Source organism: Corylus avellana, chromosome 1, assembly GCF_965113065.1.
Source record: "Corylus avellana chromosome 1, dhCorAvel1.hap1.2, whole genome shotgun sequence".
In the NCBI taxonomy this organism is placed as follows: Eukaryota; Viridiplantae; Streptophyta; class Magnoliopsida; order Fagales; family Betulaceae; genus Corylus; species Corylus avellana.
This window is the reverse complement of record NC_142490.1, coordinates 3,616,094-3,642,979: the sequence shown is the minus strand read 5'-3', so window position 1 is coordinate 3,642,979 and position 26,886 is coordinate 3,616,094. Positions and strand designations below refer to the sequence as shown.

General features: G+C 37.2%; 7 protein-coding genes across 7 annotated transcripts; 3 read left to right on the top strand and 4 right to left on the bottom strand.

The window, feature by feature from the left end:
* Positions 1-56: 56 nt before the first annotated feature.
* Positions 57-2,074, bottom strand: PPD1 (Photosystem II reaction center PsbP family protein). The gene is made up of 3 exons (XM_059579555.2): positions 1,883-2,074; positions 772-1,206; positions 57-478 (listed from the first exon to the last, which is right to left on the bottom strand). Exons 1-3 carry the CDS (start codon positions 2,036-2,038, stop codon positions 257-259), a joined length of 813 nt encoding a protein of 270 aa, XP_059435538.2. The 5' UTR covers positions 2,039-2,074; the 3' UTR covers positions 57-256.
* On the bottom strand, positions 1,111-8,244 carry PGN (Tetratricopeptide repeat (TPR)-like superfamily protein). The gene is made up of 3 exons (XM_059579552.2): positions 7,535-8,244; positions 5,218-7,160; positions 1,111-1,190 (listed from the first exon to the last, which is right to left on the bottom strand). The coding sequence occupies exons 1-2, from the start codon at positions 8,144-8,146 to the stop codon at positions 5,949-5,951; spliced, it is 1,824 nt and encodes a 607-aa protein (XP_059435535.2). The 5' UTR covers positions 8,147-8,244; the 3' UTR covers positions 1,111-1,190; positions 5,218-5,948.
* On the top strand, positions 2,301-5,495 carry LOC132168554 (pentatricopeptide repeat-containing protein At3g62890). The gene has a single exon (XM_059579551.2). The coding sequence runs from the start codon at positions 2,301-2,303 to the stop codon at positions 4,692-4,694; it is 2,394 nt and encodes a 797-aa protein (XP_059435534.2). The 3' UTR covers positions 4,695-5,495.
* Positions 8,245-8,839: 595 nt separating the features above from the next.
* Positions 8,840-13,454, bottom strand: A/N-INVA (Plant neutral invertase family protein). Its single transcript, XM_059584442.2, has 6 exons — positions 12,537-13,454; positions 11,805-11,964; positions 11,359-11,570; positions 10,214-10,707; positions 10,020-10,068; positions 8,840-9,491 (listed from the first exon to the last, which is right to left on the bottom strand). The coding sequence occupies exons 1-6, from the start codon at positions 13,263-13,265 to the stop codon at positions 9,165-9,167; spliced, it is 1,971 nt and encodes a 656-aa protein (XP_059440425.2). The 5' UTR covers positions 13,266-13,454; the 3' UTR covers positions 8,840-9,164.
* Positions 13,455-18,816: 5,362 nt separating this feature from the next.
* On the top strand, positions 18,817-20,998 carry LOC132172881 (cytochrome P450 71D8). The gene is made up of 2 exons (XM_059584443.2): positions 18,817-19,721; positions 20,299-20,998. Exons 1-2 carry the CDS (start codon positions 18,840-18,842, stop codon positions 20,908-20,910), a joined length of 1,494 nt encoding a protein of 497 aa, XP_059440426.2. The 5' UTR covers positions 18,817-18,839; the 3' UTR covers positions 20,911-20,998.
* Positions 20,999-21,104: 106 nt separating this feature from the next.
* LOC132171454 (agenet domain-containing protein) lies at positions 21,105-23,595 on the top strand. The gene is made up of 3 exons (XM_059582768.2): positions 21,105-21,619; positions 21,978-22,445; positions 23,330-23,595. The coding sequence occupies exons 1-3, from the start codon at positions 21,170-21,172 to the stop codon at positions 23,342-23,344; spliced, it is 933 nt and encodes a 310-aa protein (XP_059438751.2). The 5' UTR covers positions 21,105-21,169; the 3' UTR covers positions 23,345-23,595.
* Positions 23,596-24,837: 1,242 nt separating this feature from the next.
* Positions 24,838-25,528, bottom strand: LOC132171637 (plant/protein (Protein of unknown function, DUF538)). Its single transcript, XM_059583008.2, has one exon. The coding sequence runs from the start codon at positions 25,451-25,453 to the stop codon at positions 24,968-24,970; it is 486 nt and encodes a 161-aa protein (XP_059438991.1). The 5' UTR covers positions 25,454-25,528; the 3' UTR covers positions 24,838-24,967.
* Positions 25,529-26,886: the final 1,358 nt, after the last annotated feature.

Below are 26,886 nucleotides of genomic sequence, written 5' to 3'. Positions count from 1 at the left end.
TGATAAGCTTTTCATGCAAAAGTTTGGAAGGGAAGCTTCCCCTTTATCATCATTGCTTGATACAAACTCACTCCAAGTAAAACCATTACCCTTAAAGGAGTAAGGGATGAAAAGATAGCAACAACAAGAATAATGATGATGCTCTGTTATCTTTTTTAATCCGTAGTAAACCAAAAAAGAAATTGGATAATACAAAAAAGAATGGGGAGAATAAGAAAAAAGTCAAAAACATTAAAAAAGAAGAGGCTAGCACCAGTCAACCAAGCACCTTGTTTACTCTGAAGGAATCCATTACTCGGCGAAGATCATTTTCCTCTTCCAAGAACACATTTTCAGGTGTTTGCAGCCTCAGCTCGTACAGCCGATTGTTTTCTACTCCAAGAACTGAAAGGTAGCGCCGGTCCCATTCCATACGAACCACACGTTCTTGTGGCATAACAGCCAGCTCATTGTTGCTTGCATATGACTTTATGTTTACCTAATACCAACACACATTACTAAGAAATCAAACAATTGTACTAAAATTAGTGACCCAAAAAAGAAAAAAGGAGTGAAAATCCAACATTGATATTATTGTAGAACAATCTAGAAGAGAATGATCAAAAACACATGTTAGATGGTTTTTGCACATGGACTATGTACACCTGATTCTGTCAAATATGATGCACCATAGCTAATCCTGAAAAGTGACGATCCAACCAGACAATCTTAATCGCTACTAAGCTCTACCATGCAAGGCAATTAACATTTGCAACACTTGAAATGCCTTACCTCGACTTGATAGTATGTCCTCCCATCGTCGGCGACATTCGAAGATGTGGAAAGAATATTTGATTCGCGCCTGACACCGAGCCTTGTAGACATGAACTCTGTCAAATACTGCTTAAGTACTTTCTGTCCAGCTTCTTGAGGGGGACCCAAGTCTTCAACACTCTTGTACTTGGAGGATGAGGGGGAGGACAACTCCACAGAGATATTTTCATCAAGAACATAAGGGTCCCTGAAGAATATGTCAGCCCCAGCACCTCGGACTTGAATCCAGTTCTGAGGGTACTTAAACGAATAGCCATCAAAAGTATCTATGTATTCTCTGAACCCAACGGATGGTTGAGCAAATGCAGCATCAGGCAAACTAACTCTTGAGAAGAAATAGCTTGACAAGATTAAGGCCACCGCATTCCTCCTGGGAACTGCAAAAGCTTTAGTCTGATTATATATTAGAAAACGCATAACCAAGCCACATTGCAGATTGCTCCATGTTGTGGAACGTAGAAACCTAAGGAAATGCATGTAGAATACCTACTTCATGAAACATGCATCAGCAAATTGTACACACAACAGCCATTTATCACCAAACAGGATGCCCAACATGAAAAAAAAACCTCATAATCAGACTGTTGGAATATTTTCTTTATTGGGTTTTACATTGATTGTGGGTTTTGGTTTGCTAAAACGGATTGGACACACAACTTATGGTTCTCAACAAGCATGTGGGGAACTAACGATTGTTAAATTGCTTAAGAAACAGAGCATGTCTTTAGCAATTCAATTCTTTCTTCCTTTCCTTCTTTGCTATTTTTGCTTTTTCATTTTCCCATACTTTCCTACAAACTTCACCCCCCACCAACACCATTTTTCAACTGGAAAAATTATAAATTGTGGGATTTTGGAACCCGACCTTGGCAAATCGACAATGTCTTATTGACCAAGTGCTTACGTTCAACCCCATGATGCAGACTTTTGGTGTCATTAATCTAACACTCTCAATCACCGCACCCACCAGTATGAAATAGAACTACTGTCGCTTTGGCCAAAATAAATAAATAAAGTTATCTTCTTTTTCACTTCTTTTAGCTTTGAAGTAAAAGTTTGGAGATATTACCGTCTGGGCTTGGCAAGAAATTGAGCGGCAGTGGGTGGAGCGGTTGATGAGGCAGGGCGTGAAGTGGCGGGGAGGAAACGGCGACGTACACCGAGTTGAACCGGCGGGTGGGTGAGTCGGAGTAGGAGGAGCGAAGGAGTCCATGATGGTCGCCATTGCAGAGAGGAGAGCGAGCGTCACTCTTTGAAAATCCAAAAGAGAAAGAATCGGATAAGGAGGGTCAGGATAAGATGGGGCGGGGATTAGTGAGCTTGCACATGTGTCCCTCTGTGATTGGCTGTCAATGAAAAGAGTTCTTTAAAACGGAAAATCGGCTAATTAGGTGGAAATTAAACGGATAGACCTCAAGGTTAAATTTAATTAATTATTTAAAAATTTTACGTAATATGATTGTCTTTCGTGTTTTTAGTTGATAACTATGAATTTTACGAAGGTGAACCCTCTTTCCTCCACGGCTATAAAATCAGCTTTGAATCGCAAACCCACATTCAGGCCAAGCATAAATCTCTCAATCCTAGAGACCCAGTTGGCCAAATGCCAAAATATCAAGCACTTGAACCAAATCCTGTCCCAGATGATCCTCACTGGCTTCATCGGCGACACCTTGGCCGCCAGCAGAGTCCTCAAATTCTCTGCTTACTCACCCTTCATTCACATCGATCACTCCCGCCGAATCTTCGACCGCATTGAGGACCCAAATGGGTTTATTTGGAACACCATGATGAGAGCATATGTACAGAGAAATTCTCCCGGAAAGGCTATATCTTTGTACAAATCGATGTTGGATGAGACTGGGGGTGGCGATCATTACACATACCCAATTCTAGTTCAAGCATGCGCTTTCCGGTTATCGGAATTTGAAGGGAAACAGATGCATGACCATGTTTTGAAATTGGGTTTTGATTCGGATGTTTATGTGCAGAACACGTTGATTAATATGTATGCGGTGTGTGGGAAGATGGGTGATGGGCGTCGCTTGTTTGATGAAAGTCCAGTATTGGATTCAGTTTCATGGAATTCGATCTTGGCAGGGTATGTTCAGATAGGGGATGTCGAGAACGCCAGGTATGTATATGATAGGATGCCGGAGAGGAACACAATTGCTTCAAATTCTATGATCGTGTTGCTCGGCAGGAGAGGTCACGTGATTGAGGCTTGTCAGTTATTTAATGAGATGCCAGAGAAAGACATGGTATCTTGGAGTGCGCTGATTTCTTGCTATGAGCAAAATGAGATGTATGAGGAGGCTTTGGCTATGTTTGTGAAAATGATGGCCAATGGAATTATGGTGGATGAGGTTGTGGTGGTTAGTATTCTTTCTGCGTGTGCGCATTTATTAGTTGTCAACACAGGAAAAATTGTCCATGGCTTGGTTGTGAAAATTGGAACTGAATCTTATGTTAACCTTCAGAATGCTTTTATTCACATGTATTCAACTTGTGGAGACATAGTGGCAGCCCAAAAACTGTTCAATGCAGGCTGCCACTTGGACCAGATATCTTGGAACTCTATGATCTCTGGGTACTTGAAATGCGGATCAGTTGAAATTGCCAAGGAGTTATTTGATTCCATGCCCAATAAGGATATCGTGTCTTGGAGTACAATGATAACGGGGTATGCTCAACATGACTGTTTCTCAGAGACTTTGGCACTGTTCCAGGAGATGCAGCTTGAGGGAATCAGCCCTGATGACACCTCTTTGGTTAGCGTGATATCAGCTTGCACTCACCTGGCTGCCCTCGACTTAGGCAAATGGATTCATGCTTATATAAGGAAGAATGCTCTAAAGGTTAATATCATTTTGGGTACAACCCTTATAAACATGTACATGAAATGTGGGTGTGTAGAAAATGCAATGGAAGTTTTCTATGGCATGGAGGAAAGGGGGGTTTCTACTTGGAATGCTCTCATTCTTGGTTTGGCAATAAATGGTTTGGTAGATAAGTCACTTGGCATGTTTTCTGAGATGAAGAAATGTGGTGTAGTGCCTAATGAGATAACATTTATGGGAGTTCTTGGGGCTTGTAGACACAAAGGTTTAGTTGATGAGGGGCGTCAGCATTTCAATTCCATAATTCAAGAACACAAGATAGAGCCCAATGTTAAGCACTATGGATGCATGGTTGATCTTTTAGGGCGCGCAGGTATGCTCAAAGAAGCAGAGGAACTCATTGAGAGTATGCCCATGGCACCAGATGTCGCTACCTGGGGTGCCTTGCTTGGGGCTTGCAAGAAACATGGTGACAATGAAATGGGGGAGAGAGTTGGAAGAAAGCTCATTGGGTTTCAACCTGACCATGATGGGTTCCATGTGTTATTGTCCAATATATATGCTTCAAAAGGTAATTGGGATGATGTTCTTGAAGTTAGGGGGATGATGATGCAACATGGGGTGATGAAGATCCCAGGTTGTAGTATGATTGAAGCAAATGGAGTAGTTCATGAATTTCTAGCGGGAGATAAGACACACCCTCGGATAAATGAGATTGAGGATAAGTTGGATGAAATGGCTAAGAAACTGAAAATGGAAGGTTATGCACCGGACACAAATGAGGTTTCCCTTGACATTGATCAAGAAGAGAAGGAAACATCTCTGTTTAGGCATAGTGAGAAGCTTGCAATCGCCTTCGGGCTTATTGCTACCAGTCCACCAACACCAATTAGGATCGTGAAGAATTTGCGAATATGTAATGATTGCCATACAGCAGCTAAGTTCATCTCTAAAGCTTTTAATCGCGAAATTGTGGTGAGGGATCGGCATCGCTTTCACCACTTCAAGCAGGGTTCTTGTTCATGTACGGACTATTGGTAGCAATGTTACACTCGAGGCAAATCCATTTTAATGTTACTCACCTGTTGCTGAGATTTTTCCCCAAGAGCTTGGCCAGTTCTGATTGTACCAAACATCTGCTTCACCTGTGCTAGAAGCTTTACAGTTCCAAGTTGCACGCCAGTGAAGCACCGTGGCAGCAATTAATGTCTTGGTGACAATGATTGATGTACCACCTCCCTCATGAGATTTGAAGGCAGTGCCTATGTCTAAGAGGGAAATTTTGCGAGGTTTATACCCATCACGAGATTTGAAGGCAGGGCCCTTATAATCGTGGCAGATTGAAAGGAAACTTTTTTGGGAGGAGGTTGGGGGTTAAAACCTATTAATGGCGGGTTTTCTGATAAGAAAACCCTCTATTTGTGGTCCTAATGCCTACAAATAGACCAATGATGGATTGATTCATTACTGCATTCAACTATATGATACTGATCGAGGCTAAGTCAGTATGGCATTCAGAAATACTATCGAATTACACCAGAGAACTAACTTTAGTAAAGATTACCTTTAGACTTGAAAGCATTGGGAAGGAGCTTTGGAGGAATCTATTTCTTTGTTGAGCTTGGACACTCTTTGGGGTGAAATGTGTATTCTGCAGGAGGAAAGTTCTTCATGGCAATTGTTTTTGTAGGATCCTGTCCAGCACAAGAGAGGCTGTTGGATTGATCTTTCACTGTCTAATGGCTTATATTACCTGCTTGCTCCTCAAACATTTATTAATGCCAAAAGTTTTAAAATGCTAAGACCAAACGTATAGAACACAGATTTCTCAATTTTTGGTTATGCTCTTCATTTTTACTCCATCTTGCAATACCAGAGGCAGATGAGAAATGGTTTGAAGAAAGTAGAAAAGTTGATGACAGTCACAGTTACCAAGAAAAGTTTTACCAGGGAACCAATTTATGTATTTTGCTGCCAAACAACACTTAAGTACATTGACAATGTCTCTCATCTTTAATTTGGCTGCAGCAAATAATGAGAGGATGCGAGTTCATTTCCTGAGTGTTTAGTGATGCCCTCCTTTGATGTTGCAAAGAGTCTGCTGGATTTCCCCTCTTTTTACTGGATTTAGATGTGCCAAAATTTAACTTCTCAATAGACCCTCATAAAGAATTCCTTCCTCTTTCCTTTCTTGTACCCAACTTAAGGTTGTATAGAACAACCGAATATTGTTCCAGAACCATAACATCTTTATCAATTTGAAGGTCTTTGAACCCCTTCAACTTCAGATTTTGTTCAAGTCCCATCTTCTAGGTCATTTATTAAGCAATCTAAATCAGGTACATATCCTGATTCCTTCATATGACAAATCAACAAATCCAAAACTCTATACACCCACTTTATGTGAGAACCCATCTTATCTCCAACAACAAAACTATAAACCTGGTCTTTTACCTCGATCCAGCTCCTCCCAGCCTCTTTCTTACTCCTCATCCCTCTCATCAACTTCCTGATATCTGCGAACTCCCCCCACTTACCTTCAGCTGCATATATATTTGACAGCATCACGTAAGTCCCCACCATATTTGGCCTCAAATCTAATACCTTTCGAGCTGCCAATTTGCTCAAATTCGTAAGCTTATGTGCTTTACAAGCACCAAGAAGTGCCCCCCAAACAGACTCATCGGGTTTAAATGGCATGCTCTCTATTAGTTGGTAAGCCTCCTTAACTCGCCCGGCACGCCCTAGCAAATCCACGACACAACCATAAATCTCCTGATTTGGCTTGATTTTATAATCACCCATCATTGATTCGAAGTACCTCAAACCTTCATCTACAAGTCCAGCATGGCTGCAAGCACTCAGAACTGCCATAAACACAATCCTATCAGGTCTAATACCGGATCTAATCATCGCATCATACAAGTCAACAGCCTCTCTTCCATATCCATGAGCCCCATATCCTATCATCATCGTAGTCCAAGAGACCAAATCTCTGCAGTTCATTTGACTAAAAACTTTGCATGAGTCAGTTATGCTTCCACACTTGGCATACATGTCAATAAGGGCATTAGCCAATGCCAAGTTACCGTCAAGGCCTCGACGAACGATTCCTCCATGAACCTGTTGTCCGCAATTCAAAACTGCTAGATTAGCGCAGGCGGCTGTAACACTGGTAAGCGTGAAGCAATTGGGACTAAAATCTTCTGACTCCATCTGTGAAAAGATACGTAAGGACTCGCTGGAATCCAACTTCTCGTGTCCAGCGATCAAAGTATTCCATGTGATCAAGTCTTTTTCATTCATTTCATGGAAGCACTGATTTGCCTCAGACAAACACCCACACCTGCAATACATGTCTAGTATAGAATTCATGACAGGAAGATTGGAATCAAACCCATGTGTAATCACTGCTCCATGTATTTGTTTGCCCGAAGTGTGAGAGCTAATTGAGGCGCAAGCTCTAACCGCAATAGAAAAACTAAATGGGTTGAGTTCTGCTTCCTCCTGTTTGCCAAAAGAATTCAAGAACTTAAATGTATACTGAGATAAATGAAGCTGATTTTTTTTGTCGAAATCTGAAACTACGAAGTGCAGATGCACAATAAGAAGTCTGCTACGTACTGAATATGCAATTCTTTTGAAACCCGAATATTTTCATAAGTTAATTGCAGCGATCCACCCTAAACTATGGAGCCATCTGCAATCTTCCCAAACTATAAACTTTTGCAAGCAACATCCTAATTCAAGACTAATTTGCAATATCCACACTAATGTTCAAAATGACCATATGTCAAGTTAAGGGACATTGCAAAATGACTTTATAGTTTAATACAATTAACCTTATTTTCATGGAATTTGAGGTTCTTTCAACTACTTACCTGCAACATTTGCCGAAAAACTCGAAGCCCACCATATCCATCACCTCTATGAGTGTACCCAGTGATCAAAGTAGTCCATGACACAGCATTCTTTGCACGTATATCCTGAAAGATCCGGCATGCCTCGTCCATGCTAACACAACAAGTAGCATACATGTCCATGAGTGCATTATCAACGTACATAGACCCCTCCACGCCATGCTTGATGGCTAATCCATGAGCCAATGCCCCACATGAAAGAGCCTTCATGCCCTTACTCGCCTTCAAAGCGCTGGACAAAGTAAAAGCATTTGGCTCCAGTCCGTTCCCCATCATCTCACCGAACACAGTCCATGCATGGCTGTAGCGGTTGCAAGCAGTGTACCCCGCAACCATGGCCGTCCATGCAACCACGTCTCTTTCAGGCATTTCATCGAACAGTACCCGAGCTTCTTTAATCAAACCCCTTTGAAAGTATGATTTGATTAGATTTGTGGCTAATACGGAGGGCCCCTTTGGTAAAAATGGTGGCTTTGATTGGGTATTGCAGTTGTGGGCCCATTGAATGGAATTTCGGATTATGGGTGGGATTGAATGGAAATTTGTGTTGGATAGTAATCTTTTTGTGCTCATTTTTATTGTTACATACACATGATCGTACCCTTACAACCCCAAAATGCGAGTTTGAGCTCAAGTTTTTATACGTGTTGTATAACAAAGTATAGTTAATGCAAGGCTTTCCTCTCAAGTGATTTGGGAAGAAGTGGACGTGGGTTCGAGTCACTATGAGTGTGATATTATTAGGGGATATAAAATTATTTATATAAATATAAAGGATTTTTTTTTTAATGGTTTAAAAAAATATAAGGAATTGAAAAGGCTACAAATTGTCATAAGTTTTAATAACCACACTACTATCTCAATAGACGGAAAAGGATCCTCTCCATTTCAAAATCCCTCCATTTCCTCCATTTAGTGTATTTTGAAGGGTAGTGTTGTCCAAAAGTTTTAATGATGGTAGTACAATAAATGCAATACCCTTCAAAATGCACTAAATGGAGGAAATGGAGGGATCTTTTAACTAATTTAATTATATAAATATTGTTATCATTATTTTTTTTAAAAAAACTAGATGTAATTTCACTGTCTTGAATTTTTTTCTTTTTACAAATATTTGTTAATTCAAATGACGAGTTGCACTGTTACATCATTCTAGTTATATGACGGTCGGGTCGGGTGAGGTCCGCTCAAAGAGTATTGAAAAGAAAAAAAAGCAGCTACATATACATGCATCTTTTCAGCGAAAATAAGTAAGATTATGTAAAATTACTATAAAGAATCCTGCTTTTATATCTTTCCCACTGCCATTGTCATGGGAGAAAAAATATGAAAACATGTTATACTTGTTAAAAATTTACATATATGAAGTATGACCACCTCAAGGTGCCATAAAATGGAGGCACTCTCAACATATAGTCATTTTAACCTCTAAAATCGATCAACAACATCAATTGATCGGATAACAAATGAGACTGCTAAGTGACTCATAAAACCAATGCTTTAGGTTACACGGTTTAGAGATCTACCCTTTACTTGTAGCTGTACAGTACAAAGGCATTGTCTTTCTCCTTCCCAAAAACTGAAGGTCTCATTACACAAGTATTTGAGACTTTGCCGCAAAGCGGGAGCATTTCTTCCGACCGCTCTTGCTAAGCGCACAAACACAGATCTCAAGAAGTTCATAATCCTCCTCCCAGAATAACAAAGAAGCCATCTCTGGATTCTCCAAGAGCATTTTAGATGCAAGGAACCCAGCAATGGTCCACGTTTGGTAAAGTCGAGCCTGCTTTCCAATAAACTTCCCTGTCCGAGTATCATAATATTCAGGCCAACGATCAAGTGGAAGCCTCTTCTCAGCTAAGGCGACAGCCTTTTGAGCTAGTTCTAATCGGCCCATCTTGATGCACGCCAACGTGAACTGAAAACAATATATGAGGCAGTATTTAGAAACTACAGACAAGCCAAATGACTCGAGGACCAAAACAAACTTGCCAATAACACAAAACAGATGCATCTAATTTGTATATCTTAATACTTCTCTTCCCACAATTGCCACCAATTCTGCCAATACACACAATAACTACAGTATCCAAAGTTTTTTTTGTCACCTTTTTCTATCATATTTTGTCCACTTTTCATGTCATTAAGCATGTAAATAAATTGGAGAGCTAAAGAAATGAAGCAGCAATAGACATCATTCAACCTCCATAATGATTCAAAACAGGCTGGGCTGGGGTGAGAGTCCAGTGGAACTCACCACCTGCCCACCAAACATTATCACTGATTCATTCTAGTGGACCCTGGAAACTACTTGCAATAGTCATAGATCCCCCAATGTAAGCCAAAGGGTGAATCAGGACGGACATAATGACATTCAATTCTCCCAAAAATCCACATTTCTTGTGCATTCCTCAAATAAATATACTGCAACCAAATCCAAGCTTACCTGCCACAGGAGTGTTGGCCAGGATCCGCCATTATGATATGACCATGGGCTGCAAGAATCAAAGAAACATTTCAGTTTTGATGGAAATATTTTATATAACACTAAACAACTAGCTATAGCTATAAAGTAAAAGAGCAAAATAAAAAATCCACACACACGCAGACATAGAGTAAAAGAAAACATGAAAAACTCACGTATTCTTCGGGTCACTGCCAGTGATTATACGCCACTCCTCATTTTCTACGGCAGGGTAACCTATCTTCAGAGGCATATGCCCCACAATATCATCCCATTTGGCTTCAATGAGATTTAATATAGCTGTATTTTGTTTTGGAGTACCCAAAGATGAAACAATGGACCAAAGATTTCCAAGTGTGAAAAACCTAAAATCCATGTGAGCAGGCTGTAGATTGCCCATCATATAGCCACCTTTCTCTGGAATCCAATCCATCAGCCAAGAAGGAATTTGTTCAGGATAGATATTGAACTTGTTGATGGCATCCATTGAGTACTCCTCCGTTTTATATCGGTAAATCTCATTTATTTTTTTCATATCCACCCAATAATATTCTCTGATGTGGAATGACAGTGCGCTGAGTCTGTTGTTGATGGCCCTCACCAAATTGTTGGATCCATCATTTACAGCTAGCATCTCACGGGAGCACCGTAGAGCTGAGTAAAATAGGGTCTGTGAAATCAAAATTGCCAACGATGAGATACACCAAAAATGGGGTAACACAAATATACTTGGCATAAGATAAAATAAAATTAATAAAAAATGGCCATGATATTATGGGACAATATCAGAAACAAATTGCATCAGACCATGGGGCATGTGCAGACAGCAGAAAGCAATGACTTTCAAATACCTTAGTTTCAAAAAAATGTTCAGGCTGTAGTCTTGTACATTAACAAATATAATCAGGGCTTACAAGTTACAACTAAGCCTGTCAACAGTTTCTAGAGAACTTAAAAACAATCCAGGTTTAAGAAACACTAAATAAAATACAAAAACCCAAGTTAATATTTCCATGGGACCATTCAATGAATTTTGGCCATTTGGTTGAGATTATCACATTCTACATGCACAGGTGACCTCCAACAACTGTATCTCAACAAGCCACATAACCGTTTATGTCACCAATGTCAAAAGTCAGAAAATAATAATGTGCATTTGAACAATATGACAACGGAATCAATAAAGTATCCTTCGTTTATTTTATAGACTTGGCAGAAATACCATGACAACACAGAGTAATCAATAAAATTAACAGCTTGAAACACACACAACAAGGACAATAGGAAGCAATTCGGAAATTATCAAACAAATTGAACTCACTTGGATCTCGAGAGGGTGACCATGAATACCCATCCGCCGGTCTATCATACAGGAGCCATCAGTGACTAACAGAGAAGGAAACATATCAAATCCATCAGTTAAACACAAGTTCAGTATCATTTTTAAGCCCGTCTGAACATCCACCCTTTCTTGTAATGCATAGTCACCAGTGAGTTTTCCATAAGCCCTCAACAGGATAATCCACCACAACCCTACGGAAAGAAGGCAATATACAACCAACAAACCAAAAGTCATACTATGCTATAAATTATAGAAAGACAACACTTTCAGTATGGAATACATAAGAAACACGAGATAGAAAATTACATCACACTGCCAAACACCTGGAGGCCAGTGATAGTGGATTCTACAACATTCTTAATTCAAAAGAACTGCAATTTCTTATAGGCAGTTTTTATAAAGTTAAATCATAGTACCATACTAACCAGAATCTACAGGTGCAACACGACCAATTGCTGATTCACCAAAATCAGGATCTAGAACTTCTTCATACTTATTTTCATCGAGAGCCACAGTTCTAACTTTAAAACTTGCAGGCATCAAGCCCTGCCCTGGGCTGTAGCAGTCCACTGTTTTCTCCCAACTCTAAGTGATAAACAAGAAAAAAATTATGAATTCATGAAACCTCAAACATTAATATCTAACCACAAAGTTGCAAACATTAGCATATACTGTCAGTACACAAAGTAAGAGCAACATATTTCCCCCCAAAAAATAACAAACTAATTAAAGACCGCACCCCTCAACCACCACAAACCCCCAAATAGCGATCCCAAAATTTCACCATGGACCATCCCTCAATCACCAGTGGGGCAGCATTTACAGGCTAGAGCAATAAAATAGGATTTCTACCGCACTTGAAAGCACAAGTTCAAAGAATTACATTAGCCTCCAACACCACCTAAAATTGACCTTGTCTTTGTCCTATATTACTCAACAGTTACACCAAAGGTATATTTAAACATTAAGATGTTGCAACTTGTAAATGAGAATTCAATCGTAAAACAAGATTGACTTCCATCATCTATTAGTCACATAACAAAACAGGTACACGCACATATATGATCAAACAATTAAAACAAAACAATACTGCTAGAAAAACGAATCACCAATTGAAATACAATAATATGAACATATAGTTGTTTATATATATATACCTGCAATTGCAACGTATGAAGGAGAAAGTTCCTCACAATCTCTCCCTCTCCCTTCAGCAAGAAGGTGAGAGCGGAGGGGACAAAGTCCCTTATAAACACTTGATCATAATTCAACGGCTGCTTATCCCCCGGGTCATTGGCCGCCACCGTCCCCACTGGAGTCCCACAATACATCACCACCGCCTCTCTCAGCAACGTCCACGCCTCCTTCTCGGCCTGACTCTCCTCCCTTGCCACCTTGGATTCACTCAAACCTTCCGAGTTCCCTACATTTGCATGCCCACCACCAACACCATCACCGTTAACCTCTATCCTAGACTCTTCTTCACCGATTATATTCTCATCATTGTCAATTCTCTCCACCACCAACGGCTTCACATTCACACCAGCACCACCTTGAACGTAGATTCTCTCGAAGCTTTTGTCATTCACTCGGGTCTCTACCGTCGTCGAATACGACACGACCCGAGAGAGAACCAAGACGACCCTACTGGGTGTCGAGCCAAAGCCATCATTAGGCCTTGTTATGACCTTGGATTGGCCAAAACCCGAGCCGGGCAATCGAAAGGCTTTGTGGGTATTGTGAATCCCGCGAAGAGAGCCCAAGACTCGAAGAGGGTCGATGTTGGATTGGTAGTTAGTATTGAAAAACAACGAGTTTCGATGAGACAGGAAGATTCTACAGGTGGGTTTCATGGTTGATTTGGTAAGGATTCTGATTATGTTCATAACAAAGTTATTGGGATTGCAAAAGCAGGAACAGTTGTGTGTTGGAATCAATTACCCATATGCATAGGAGGCTCTGTGAATATTGCCAAGTTTGATGATGGAGAATTGGGAATTTGATTTGAAACGTTGCACGCAGCAAAAACATACGGTGTGAGAGCCGGAGAACAAAGGAATGGTTGGAAAAAGTGCGACGCGGTTTTTGTATATAAGCGGTGAAGAAAAAAAGGATGCCTTGGGAAAGAAGAATTTTCCTTCTTTCTTTCTTTCTTTATTATTATTATTTTTATTTTTTTTTAAAAAAAAATCTTGGATTTTTTTTTTCTTCTATATGTTGGTACAAGAGGGGGAGAGAGATTCGAACTAGTAACCTCCGCTTCATTAGGTGTGGTCCTAGCTGACTGAGCTACTTCTTGAGGGTTTTGCTTTTTATTTAGTTATTTTCAGAAATTTTTTTTTAAAAAAAAAACAAATTTAATGGTATAAGTGAATGAATGGATTTGTTTTGTTCTCATGAGATGTTCAACACCGATTAAGATAATTTAAGATGTAAAACAAAAAATTAAGAGAATGATATATAACATGTTTAGTAAAAATCAGTTCAATTTGAATGGGTATTATCAATCAATTCATTTGTGTGGCATGGATGTTTAAATGGTATGTGAATGTTTATCTACAAATCTATAGTAGTTATAAACTTATAAGATAAAAATGGTTCGATTTTTATCATTAATTGGGTGAAAATATATATATATATATATATATATATATATATATATATATATATATATAGAGAGAGAGAGAGAGAGAGAGAGAGAGATTTGATGTACATGTTTATTCAGTTTTGATGGGTAGTTGTGATAATGAAAAGTTGAATTTAACATAACTCCATATATGTTGTTTAATCCACAATAAGTGTGTTCATTCAATTTTATGCATGATTTGTCTTCTTTTATTACTTTCCTTAACCAAAATAAATATCACGAAATAAATATTAAACTAAAATTTCAGCTTTATACAAGTTATCTCGTTTTAAATGGTTTATTACCACAAATACTACATCATTAATTATCATTAATTTAGCTATAGCACTCAAATAAGGATAAAGTGAAATGAAAAATATCTATTATATTTTATAGATTTAATAGTATATATACTTTTACATGGTGCATAATGCATATGTTGTTATATCATTCAAAAAAATAAATGAGTAATGCTAAGAATTACATTTATATTACACAATTATTGTATAATGATATGACAGTCCCAACTAACCCTTAGATTAATTATTGTTAAATATAAAATAAAACCCAATGGGTTGCAGGGATAGACTCATAATTTTTCATTTAGAAATGCCAATATTCGTATGAGGGGCCAACATTAATTTTGATAGGGGTCAAACTTGATTTTTAGGCCTACGAACATGACGTACACATAATATATATATATATATAAAATTTAAGAGAAATTCTGAAAATCGATATGGTCATGACTCTTTTAGGTTAGAATGTAGATCTGTCATAGATTAATTGAGACAGACATATTAATATTATGAGATAATTATAAAGTAAAAATATAATTTACAACATTATGCATTTTAAATACAATAACAGCACGTTAATTACAACAAAATAAAATTATGAGCTAGCTTAGAATAAATATAAATGAAATGAATGATCCTCTTCCTTCGAACAAGAAAATGACTTATGCTCCACGACAGGTTAATGGGGCTGCACATGTATTAGCTCAGCAGGCTCTACGTGGTTGTGTGGAAAATGTTTGGGGAAGTGATCCTCCAGATTGTATTCATTTGATAGTTGAGGCAGAACGCATTGTTCTAGGTCCTCAGATATGATTCAATAAAATGCCACGTTTTATCAAAAAAAAAAAAAAAAAATCTATTTAACCATTAATCAGCGAAAATAAAATGGGTTTCTATTACGCTATATTTGGAAAGTTTTGTTATGACCGTTTTGCACGTGCATAACGCGTGAGAAAAGTGGGAGATAAGACTTGGTGACGTGTAAAGGAGATTGATATAAAAAAAAAAAAAAAAAAAAAAGGGTTAAATACTTAATACCTTAGAATTTAGAAACTTTATTTTTACTCCTATGAGGTTTCATTTTTATCACAGGACCCTCTTGGGGTTTTGATAAAGGACCAAGTTAGTCAATCCGTTAGTTGATCGTTAGGACTGACACGTGGACCAATCAGATGTTGACACGTGGTACCTATTTATTTATTTTTAATTAAAAAAATGTATTTTTTTTTTAATTTTTTTTTTTTTTTTTTAAAAAAAAAGGAAAAAAATTGGGGATGGCTCTTGGACATTTGGGGGTGGCCTTTGGCCATGGGGGTGGCCTGGCCACCCCCATCTGGCCGGATGGAGAGCCACCCCCAATTTTTTTCCTTTTTTTTTAAAAAAAAATATATATATATATACATTTTTTTAATTTTTTAAAAAATTTTAAATAGGTGCCACGTGTTAACATCTGGTTGGTCCACGTGTCAGTTTTAACGATCAACTAACGGATGGACTAACTTGGTCCTTTATCAAAACCCCGAAGGGGTCCTGTAATAAAAATGAAACCTCATAGATAAAAATAAAGTTTCAAAACCCTAACCAAAAAAAAAAAAAAAAGTTTCTATCCCTGTTCCAAACATCATGTTCGTTTTCACCACTAGTAATTCGACACGTGTCAAAGCATTTCCTCCAATTGCACTTTTGTTGAAATTTTGGTCCTATCTTTTCTTTTTTTTTTTTTCTTTTTTTTTTTAAATTCAAAACAAAACTATTTTACTTATGTGGGTAAAGCTAAAAATTATATCAGCATCCCATTTTTATATTATTATACTGGAGTGACAGTATTCATAAGCCCTTGAATTAGTCAATATTAAAAAAAAAAAAAAAAAAGTTAATTAACTTTTTAGTACTTAAGTTTTTACGTTTTTATTTTTGTTACTTAAGTTTCAATTCATATCACAGATAGTATCTGACTTATGAATAAATACCAGTTTAATACCTTCATTACCGTTATGTCATCAAAACTAACGGATTACAATGAGAGTGTTTCGACCACCCCCTTTTTGGCCATTAGGGGTGGCCGAACCACCTTCCTTAGGAGTTGTTCGGTCACCTCCAAACGGGCCACAGTGGGTGGCAAAAATTATCTCCATAGCAGTTCGTTAGTTTGGCTGACTGAATGGTGACATAGATACTAAATTAGTATTTTTCTATATGTCAAATACCATTTGTGATACGAATTGACCAAAAAAAAAAAAAAACCTTGAAAACTTAGGTACTAAAACGATAATTAACAAAAAAAAAAAATCAAAAGCTAATTATAAGCACTGTCATGTCAACTCAATAAAATAAAAGTGTAATTTTTAGCACTACTCTATTTATGTAGACGAGCCCAAGATTGGCACTGCCACGTGGCAAAGTGCACAAAAAAATGACGACCGATTATGATAAAGTTCTTATCCACGGACCACATTTCAAAGAATTACAGGTCATGTTGTGAAAATGATAGGTTGACCATATCCATAAACAAAAATTGCACATGGTTTTTGACCTGGAATTGATGTGCATGCTTCATTTGACACTGGAGAGAGCCAAGTTGGATAATGGGATTAGCCCTTTGTTTTTTTGTCTCTTTTCTTTGAGGACTTTTCACTTGGTGGAGTACAACAATGGCAACTAGGGCCAAAGCAAAAAAAAAAAACAAAATACAAAAGGATTGAGATGAACCATGTTGGTCTTTTGCCCTCAATTTGAAATTTGCTCTAATCTCAGTGGCGGAGCCAGCCTTTTCATATTGAAGGGGCCGTTAAACTAAAAAAAATTTCTTAAGTTTTTTTTTTTTTTCACCGTGTAATGAATTGGTACTTTTTTTTTCTATTTTTTCTTCTTTTTCTAATCACTGGTACTTAAATACAATGATGAATTGAGCTTAGAATTGTGTCAAATTCTCCAGTTAAATGTTTAAATTCTAACAACCAATATTCTCAATAGTTAATAACAAAAATATTCAAATTACAAGACCACTTAGATTAGGAATTGAACTAGAGTACTAACCTCAAAAAGTGTGACATGCGTTAAGTTATTTTGCACCTCGTTGATTAACATCATATTTTCATATGTGATGACGCAATTCAGGATCAAACTCCAATAAATTAATATCAAATTCATTGACAATAAACTAATATCAAATTTACATACCAAAAGCCCTAATTTAATAAAGTCGAAATTGAGAGATAATCTGATTTAAGAAATTGAGAGGGACTAAACCACATAGAGAGAAGAGAAAGGGAGAGAAGAAGCCAGAAGCTTGAGAAAGGGAGGAAAAAAAAAAACAAAAGAAAGAGAGTGGATGGTGGGAGACAAAGAAATAAAGTATATATTATAAAACAAAGTGAGTGGTGGGGAAGGAGAAAATAAAAATAAAACAAAAAACAAAAAGGAGAAAGAGGAAGTTGGCGGAGAAGGTGGGAAAAGAAGAAAAATGAGAAAAAGAAAGGAAAAAGAAGGCTGAAGCGCGAGATTTGAGAAGCTAAGGAGTAATGGAGGAGTTTAAAAAATTCCACGTAGGGGCCGCTTATATATTTTTCTCTTAATAGTTTGAAGGGGCCGTGGCCACCTCTGGCCTCCATGTGGCTCCGCCACTGAGTAATCTATAGCAGCAGCTAGTAAGTGTAGCAATCAATTGATTTCGTCTACATAAATAGAGAAATGCTAATTCCCTTCATCTACATACTAGCAGTAGCATAGATGCTCTATAGTTCACTCAATTTCTTATATTTAAGAAAAATTTCAAAAAAAAAAAAAAAAAATCACAAAAACTCACATACGTCAATTTTCTTAAACTTAACCAATATCATTGGGTAGTTACAATTTCTCAATGTGTAGGGAACCAATATACATTATTTTAATATAAACATTTATTTTTTATTTTTCCTCTTTCATCTTTTTGTCTTTCATTGAATCATTGAAGATTGTGTTGGGATTTTGTAAAAAATGTGAAGGTTGGTAGGAAACTTATATTTTGTAAATAAATAATATTTTAATGGTATAGAGAAAACTGAAAAGTAAGGGAAACTATTGTGAAATACATTTCGATAGAGAAGCAAAAAGTAGTTTTGTTCTCTAAACTTAAAGAAAATCAAAGATAAGTTACTACTAGTACTCTTAGCATTTGCTAGCTTTACTCCATTTCATAACTCGAAAACTATTGTGCATGCCCGTTAGCGCAACGGTTTTTACATTAGCACGCTTGGTTGTGCACATGCACAACGGTTTTCGCACTAGCACGCTCGGTTGTTGCTTGTTTGAATTAAAAATTAAAAAAAAAAAAAAAACTTTTTAATTATTAGAAGAATGATGTTATTAATCCTCCCATGATCTAAGAAAATGCGTGCTTGTTTAGGGATGCAATATAATTGCACTAAAAAAGTCAACGTTTTACTACTGGCTGATGGGATGGGAAATCCAGCTGTTGATCATAGCACTATAATACTGCAACTATTGTCAAAGAAATACGTAGATCCACAATCACTTTTTTTTCTCTCCTTTCTGCAATGGTGCTGCAGTATTCCTTCGCTCTCACCATTTTCATTCTCTTCCTCTCTTTGGTTTGGCTGTTGAAGGCATGTAAAAGAAGATCCAAGCTCCAGAAGTTGCCCCCGGGGCCATGGAAGTTACCTCTCATAGGAAACTTGCACAACTTGGTAGGATCACTGCCACACCATGCTCTCCAAGAACTAGCAAGGAAACATGGAGATCTCATGCACCTACAACTGGGTGAAATTTCTGCAGTTGTGGCATCATCCCCTAGGATGGCCAAAGAGTTCATGAAAACACATGACCTTGCCTTTGCACAGAGGCCAGAGTTTCTTGTTCCTAAAATTATGTTCTATGGTGGCTCAGACATTGCCTTCTCTCCATACGGTAATTATTGGAGGCAAATGAGAAAAGTATGTGTATTGGAGCTCCTAAGTGCCAAGAGGGTCCAATCCTTTTCTTCTCTTAGAGAAGAAGAGGTTCATACTCTCATTGAGTCAATCCATTTATCTTCAGGATCTGCAATAGATTTTAGTCAACATATTTCCACTTTGACAAGTAACATTGTATCTAGAGCAGCATTCGGGAGCAAATGCAGAGACCAAGATGAATTTCGATCGTTGACCAGGGAATTTGTATCATTGTCAGGAGGATTTGAGTTGGCTGATTTGTTCCCTTCACAGAAATTTGTTCATGTGATTAGTGGGGTGAAAGCTAAACTAGAGAAGATCCATGGGAAGATAGACAAGATCCTGGAGAACATCATCCATGAGCATAAGGAGAACCTGATGAGTACATCAACTGAGCAGGAAGATCTTGTTGATGTCATTTTAGGCCTTCAGCAAAGTGGTACACTTGAGTTCCCAATCACAACCAACAACATCAAGGCCATCATTTTGGTTAGTATTTCACTATTTTGCTAGAATCCTAAGTCATTCTAAAAGAATTGTGGTGTTTAATAAATCCTTTGATGATGTGTTTTTTGTATTTTGATTGAAAAATGTATTTTGAAGCGACGTAAAGGTGAAAAGAGTTTTGAATTTTTTCTGATAAAAATTGTATGTTAATGTTCTAATTTTTTTGGTAGAAAGAAAAAAAAAAAAAAAAAAAAAAGAGAGAGAAGGTTATCAAACAAACCCTTAGGGACAATCACATATGCTGAAGCTTTTTCCAAGATGGCTATGATTTTTTTTTTTTTTTTTGTTTATCATTTTCCTCTGATTTATTTTCAGGTTTTTCTAATAATATTAGGACTTTTAATTTTTTGGGTTTTCTTATATATTAACTTTACTGCTTCTATAACCTTAGGATTAAAATACATAACCCATAAAGAGGCTTATATTGAATCTTGTTTTATCATTGAAATCATTAAGTTTATTATTGAGTTGTTTCATAAAAGAAAAGTTTCTTTTATTCTCCATTTCTTTTGTTGTCATTTGTCATGATCATTATTCTAAAATTTGCAACTTTATCCAGGATATATTTAGTGGTGGAGTTGACACTTCATCTACAACAATAGAGTGGGCTATGTCAGAAATGATGAGAAACCCTAGAGTGTTGAAGAAGGCACAAGCTGAGATAAGACAAGCCTTAAAAGGGAAGAAAAAAATCCATGAAAAAGACCTTCAAAATCTAAGTTACTTGACCTCAGTGATCAAAGAAACTCTAAGATTACACCCTGCTGGTGCTTTGTTACTCCCAAGAGAATGTGGAGAGGCATGCGAAATTGATGGATATAAAATACCCATCAAAACCAAAGTCATCATAAATGCATGGGCAATTGGAAGAGATCCTGCATATTGGCAAGAAGCTGAGAGCTTTATACCAGAGAGGTTTGCTAGCAATTCAATTGATTTTAAAGGGACCCACTTTGAGTATATCCCTTTCGGGGCAGGAAGGAGGATGTGCCCAGGAGTGTTATTTGCTTTAGCCAATGTTGAACTTCCTCTTGCTCAGCTCCTTTATCAATTTGACTGGAAACTCCCCGGCACGATGAAACCAGAGGATTTGGACATGATTGAAGACTTTGGTGCTGTTGTTAGAAGGAAAAACAACTTGTGTTTGATTCCTACTTCACTTGCCCTTTGAGGCATTGTAACCTGACAATTACTCTGTTTTTTTAAGAATAAGTGTTGTGAAACAATATAAAAAGTGAGAATAATTAACCAATGATAATTAGCCGTTAATCCTTTTTCTTTTGAATATGATATTGTATAATATTATAGTATTACGTTTTTTTTTTTTTTATTAAATTATTTTATGGGAAATAGTTTTACGTTTGATTACAAAGGCGTGAGCGAGTGGAGAGTGGCTTTAGCGACGTTTAAGATTCCCTTAAACCCAACCAATGGCTCCCAAGCCCACCACCGTCAGCAAGACCCGGTGGCGGTTCCAACCGGGCACCCGAGTAGAGATCAGCCCAAACGACGTCGGATTCGTGGGATCCTGGTTCACCGGCACGGTCCTCAAAGCCTACCGAAACAAATACCTCGTCCAATACGAGACCCTGGTGACGGACCTCGACCCGTCCGAGCCCGTGCGCGAGACCCTCGACGTGTCGCAGCTCCGTCCGTTCCCATCCCGGGAGACACTGCGGGAGCTCCGGGTGGGGGATGACGTGGACGCGTACTACAACGAGGGGTGGTGGGAGGGCGTGGTGACGGAGGAGTTGGCGGGTGGGAGGTTGGGGGTTTTCTTCAGGGCGTCCAGGGAGCACATTGGGTTTGAGAAGGAGGACCTGAGGCTGCACAGGGACTGGGTTCACGGGAAATGGGTTCCGCCATTTCAGCAAGACGAGGTGGGAATTTGATGGGTTTTACTGGGTTTTGTTTGGTTTGGCTGAAAATGGTTCAGCAAAGATTTAGTTGTGGGTTTTTCTTTTTAGCGTTTGTTCCTGTACTTCCTATAAGAAAAAAGACCATATTTGTGCAGTCAAAGGTTGAAGAATACAAAGCCTAAAGCTTTTAAATTTATGATTATAAAAGTATAATCATTCGTCATTATCATATTCTACTTTTATCTTGTATGCTTATGTGGTCCTGTTTCTCACACAATTCACGGGGTAAGACAATCTTAGTAGCTGATCTTTTTTGCTGGGTGTTTGTGTATAATTCATCAATCATCAGTGCTCACCTTCTTTAGGATTTGAATTGCAGAAAGTGTCAAGTACCACAGAGGTAAAAGTAAAATCTATTGAAGCAAAAACAACCCAGGAGATATTTAGCAAGGGGACACTGGTTGAGGTTGGCAGTGATGAAGATGGTTTTCATGGTGCTTGGTTTGCTGCTACCATTGTTGCAGAAGCAGTGGGAAAGGGCAAGTTTCTTGTCCAGTACCAGAGCCTGAGGACAGATGATGATTCTGGCTTTCTAAGAGAAGAGATTGATACCCTGCACATTAGGCCTTATCCGCCAGAAACTCTTGTTGTTGATCGTTTCAATCTTTATGAAGAAGTTGATGCTTGCTATAATGATGGTTGGTGGGTCGGTGTGATATCTAAGGTTCTTGTTGGCACAAAATACCGAGTCTTCTTTAGAGACACCAATGAGGAAATGGAGTTTCAACACTCTAACCTAAGGCCACACCAGGAGTGGATTGATGGCAAATGGGTTATGGCTTCCCTTGTATGTCTTCTCTATACTTTAAACAACTTTTGTTGATCTGCTTTCTTTTACTCCGCCGTTAAATCACCACTTATTTTTAATAAAAATTGATGAATTTAATCATTTAATCTATATTCTAACTTGGGCAAGCTTACTAAAGGTAAGTGGCCTAAGGGCATGGCTATTTGGTCAGCTTTAGGGTTCAGGCAGGTTGCTAAAAATTGAAATGAGGATAAACTTCAGGTATAGGTAGGGGGCTAAAAGTTGAATTGAGGATAAATTTGAAGGGAAAGTTTGGCCTTTCCCCGAGATATTAGGGGAAAAAAATAATATTGTTAGTTGAAACTTGAATTCTATTAATATTTTGATGGATTCTGCCACAAGAAATGAAGTGGAGTAAATGACCCCATGTAAATTTGCAAAAAGCCTTGGCCAGCTTGTTGCTACCTGTTTTGATATAATCAATAATTTTCTATCGATTTAAGCTTGTGGGACAAATAGTAGTTTTAACATGATATCAAAATCAGAGGACACCAGCTCAAACTCTTACTCTGTCATTCACCTCATTTTTCAATCAAATATCTCACGGTGCTAGACCTTACTAATTAAGCGGAAGTTTAAGCCAACACGAAAAAAATGAAATTTTGATTAGTTACACCCTCCACCTGTGGTAAGATGGTGACTACACCATGTGAGTGTTGGGCTGTTGGGGTGCTGATGGGAAGGAAGTTTCATAATAGGGCACAGTTTGAAACCCACACGCTTCATCTTTCTTCTAATCTTTAGTTTCTTACCTTGGCAGTATGCATCATTCAGCCCAACCAGCAATATAATTTATAATTTGTTTTTTTATACATATTTATGTATATGGTAGTGGAGTTGTTACTGATTTGACTTCATGTCAGGCTCAGGAGTTGTGATAGCTGAAGAAATCATCAAGAAAGGCATCCTTTGTGTACCTGGATTGCTTGCTTAACACACTGCTAATTTTAGTGCCCATTTGAAGCATTTCTCAACTTATTAAACCAAAGCAAAAAGCTCATGATGTAATTAATTAGAGCTGTTTTTCAGTATACTGTTGAATTATCTTAAAAGTAATTTATTAGTTCTGCAGCATATGAAAAGGGCTTCTCCCTGTACTGTCTGTTGAGTAGTCTTTTCAAATGGACCATCTTGCTGTGTATGCTTGATTGATGATGGATTACTTGCTGCTTAAGAAAAAAAAAATTGGGTTTTACAGTTTCTTCTAGGTCATCATATCTGTTCTTATAGAATTAGGACCAGGCACAAGCCATAGATGTAAAAGAAGAACTAGTCCATTTTCGGCTAGAATATCCCAAAGTAGGTTGGTTGCCTTCTTTTTAAATCAGCCATGGGTTTGGACCCATCATATATATATATATATATATATATATATATATATATATAAGCCGCCTACAGACCGAGCCTAGTAGCATGCGCAAGTTTATTGATAGTAAAGTATGTTTTTATGACATTTGGATTTTTTTAGTAACATTAAATTATATTAACATCTACTTTTATTTTTTTATATCTATTTTCTCACCCTCATAATTAGTTTTTTAAATTATAATTAGATTTATAATTAATTTTTATTGAATTTTAATATAATGTTAGTTTTAAAAACCACTTACTGGCGTGGAAAAAATAAGAGTATGTATAGCATTATTCATTGTTAAATGCAACAAAAAATCTTAGCTGCGATATTTTTTTTCATTTGAAACGGAAAGAATCATGTTCCGCTTATTACGCATGAAGAGTAGCATTGATGGAGATCAACCTCTCAAGGCTCAAACCATACAAATTTTCTCTAATTCAATTTATAAAAATAACATCGATTTTTTAAGCATATGAAAAATACATTTAAAAAAAATAAGAATAAAAAATTGAGAAACTTCCTCCTTCACCCAACCCTATCTTTTCACCCAATCCAATCTGTAAAATTATTTTATGAACAAAAATTTCCTTCGAATTTGGAAACCTAATTTATTGGAAATTAAACCAACCCAGATATTTTTGTCCAAAACTGTGTCCTTTAATTTAAAGTACTAGGAAGTTAGGAACTTGCTATTTAAATATCTAGCAAGGACAAAAACCGACACTTTCATGGTTTCATTAGAGTTATTAACTTACTCGGAACTACTTTAGACAAAAAGAACTCTGAATCGGCTCGGTGCTTCTTCCTATCCACAGCGATTTGCTCAACAAACCAAGAACATATATTGAACCCCTTTTACCAGGATTGGTCTAAGTTTCAATTTTAATTAAAATTATGCATTTTTCATTAAGAAAAAAAAGTGGGTATTGTTATTTAATTAAAAGGGTATTGTTAAACCCTAACTTTCCATGGATCTTTGAACTATAAATATTTATTGAACTTATGAGCAAACCATGATGAAATAGTAAATATAACTTCATTTTATTATGAGGAAAGCTAGAAAAAGGCTACAGATTAAGCATAACAAACAGTACCCAGATACAAAATAAAGCCTGTTTTTGATTAGAACTCAAAAGGGTCCTAAAAATCAGACCTCTCTGACTTCCACAGCTTCCTTCACATCCTTGTTTTCCTTCACTTCCTTGGCCTCCTCCTCAACTTCAAATGCTGTGACAGGAAATGACCTGAACAGCCCTGCAGGAGTTTTGAAAGTGATCTTCCCTGTAGGGGGATCATCCACATAGATTTCATTCAGAGTGACCCAGATCAAGAGCTCCTTTGTCTTCACCCCAGTGAGCTTCTTGATCCTGTGTTGCTCAACATATGCTGTCACTTCAGTGGCGTAGGTCACAAGCTTCCCAATCTTCTGAAACTTGTGGGTTGTCTCCTTTTTCTGCCTCAGCCACACAAATCCTGTCTCCCTCACATACCCACATTCCTCAATGTCTTTCAGAGGCAATAGGCCATTGGGCAACAGTATTTCCTTGAGCAACTCTTTCGACTTCTCTTGACAAATCTGATCCCCCTGGTAGAACTCTGCCTTGGCCTTGATCTCCTCTGTCACCACAGACATCTTCCTCACCCTTGATTCCCTGCTTGTTTTCTTTGTGTGTGTGTAAGTGGATTATGAGAACAATATGGGATGGTTAGATAAAAGAGATTGGGTTTATATAGTGCTGAATCTTTAGTTTTGCCCTTACTTTTTCCCAGAATTGCAATATTGCCATCAAGTTTATTAAGAAATAAACATTCATTCTGAATTTATCATCATCATCACATCTGGCTAATCTCCTTTTTTTTTCTTTTTTTTTTCTTTTTTTGTTGAACTTTATTAAATTTTTCTGAATTTTCACGTATTTTGACATTATTTTTTTCATGTAAAAAGACTTTAAATTTTCTTCAATGTTTCTTGTTCGTTAGAATTTTCAGTTAAATATTGATAAAATTCAAAAAATACTCCAATTTTTTTAAATATAAAATAAAAAATTGTAAAAATTCAGACATTAGTAAGGATTTAATGAATTTGAAAAAATACTTATACTTGAATCTTTGCAAATTTTTTTTTTCTTTTTTTTTTTAAAAAAAAAAACAGGTATTTTTTTAATTTTAACAAGATTTAATAAAAAATACTAATAGATAAGAAATATTGTAAAGCAAAAAACTGAAAGTTCGATATCATAAATTGAAAGCTTTTGAATGTTAAAAAGGTAATTTAAAAAAACGTGAAAGTCTAAGAGATTTTTGAGTTTTTTTTTTTTTTTCAACAATTAATTGGAACAATAAATTATTTAAAATTCGTTAAATCAGTCAATATAAAATAAGTTGGTTGCTTTATGACCATATGGGTATTAAGTAAAGGCAAGATGATAGGCATGGATGAAGAATAGTAGGGGCAGATGAGGGAGTACGCTGGTTGTGTAATTGCATTAATAATGTAGTTGAACATTTATGGCAGAATTAAAGGGAAAGCAGTGTGTTAGGCAGTGGCCAATTAGAGTATTCCACGTATGATGTAGTTGGGACTTGCTAACCTATTTATTGGGGGTTGACGTCTGTGATGAATATAGAAGGGAGAGTATCCGTTATCCACCAACAAACTCCCCACTTCAACGTAAATGACTTTGTTTTTTTATTTGGCCTTCGTTGCCAAAAACATCCTAATAAGACATGTTGGCTGTCATCAATGTAGTAATTTCTCTTTCGATGTGTAATATTAAAAAATCAGTCAAAATTTTATTTTTAATTTTGTTGTAAAACCTAATTTTAACAGTATTAACAGCTAAAAATATCCATTATGCAGTTGTGAGAGAAATAAGAAGAGTAAGCACAAGTACAATAGTTCGATAAACAAGTAGTAGAGACAGTTGATGTTTTGGCGCTTAGCAATCGGACACAATTCATAAATATTTGACAATTTCTAAAAGTCTAAGTGGTGAACAGTTGAACTACAGTATATTCATTGAGTCATAGTGCTAAAGGTCTATTTTCATGATCGGTAAAGTCTTG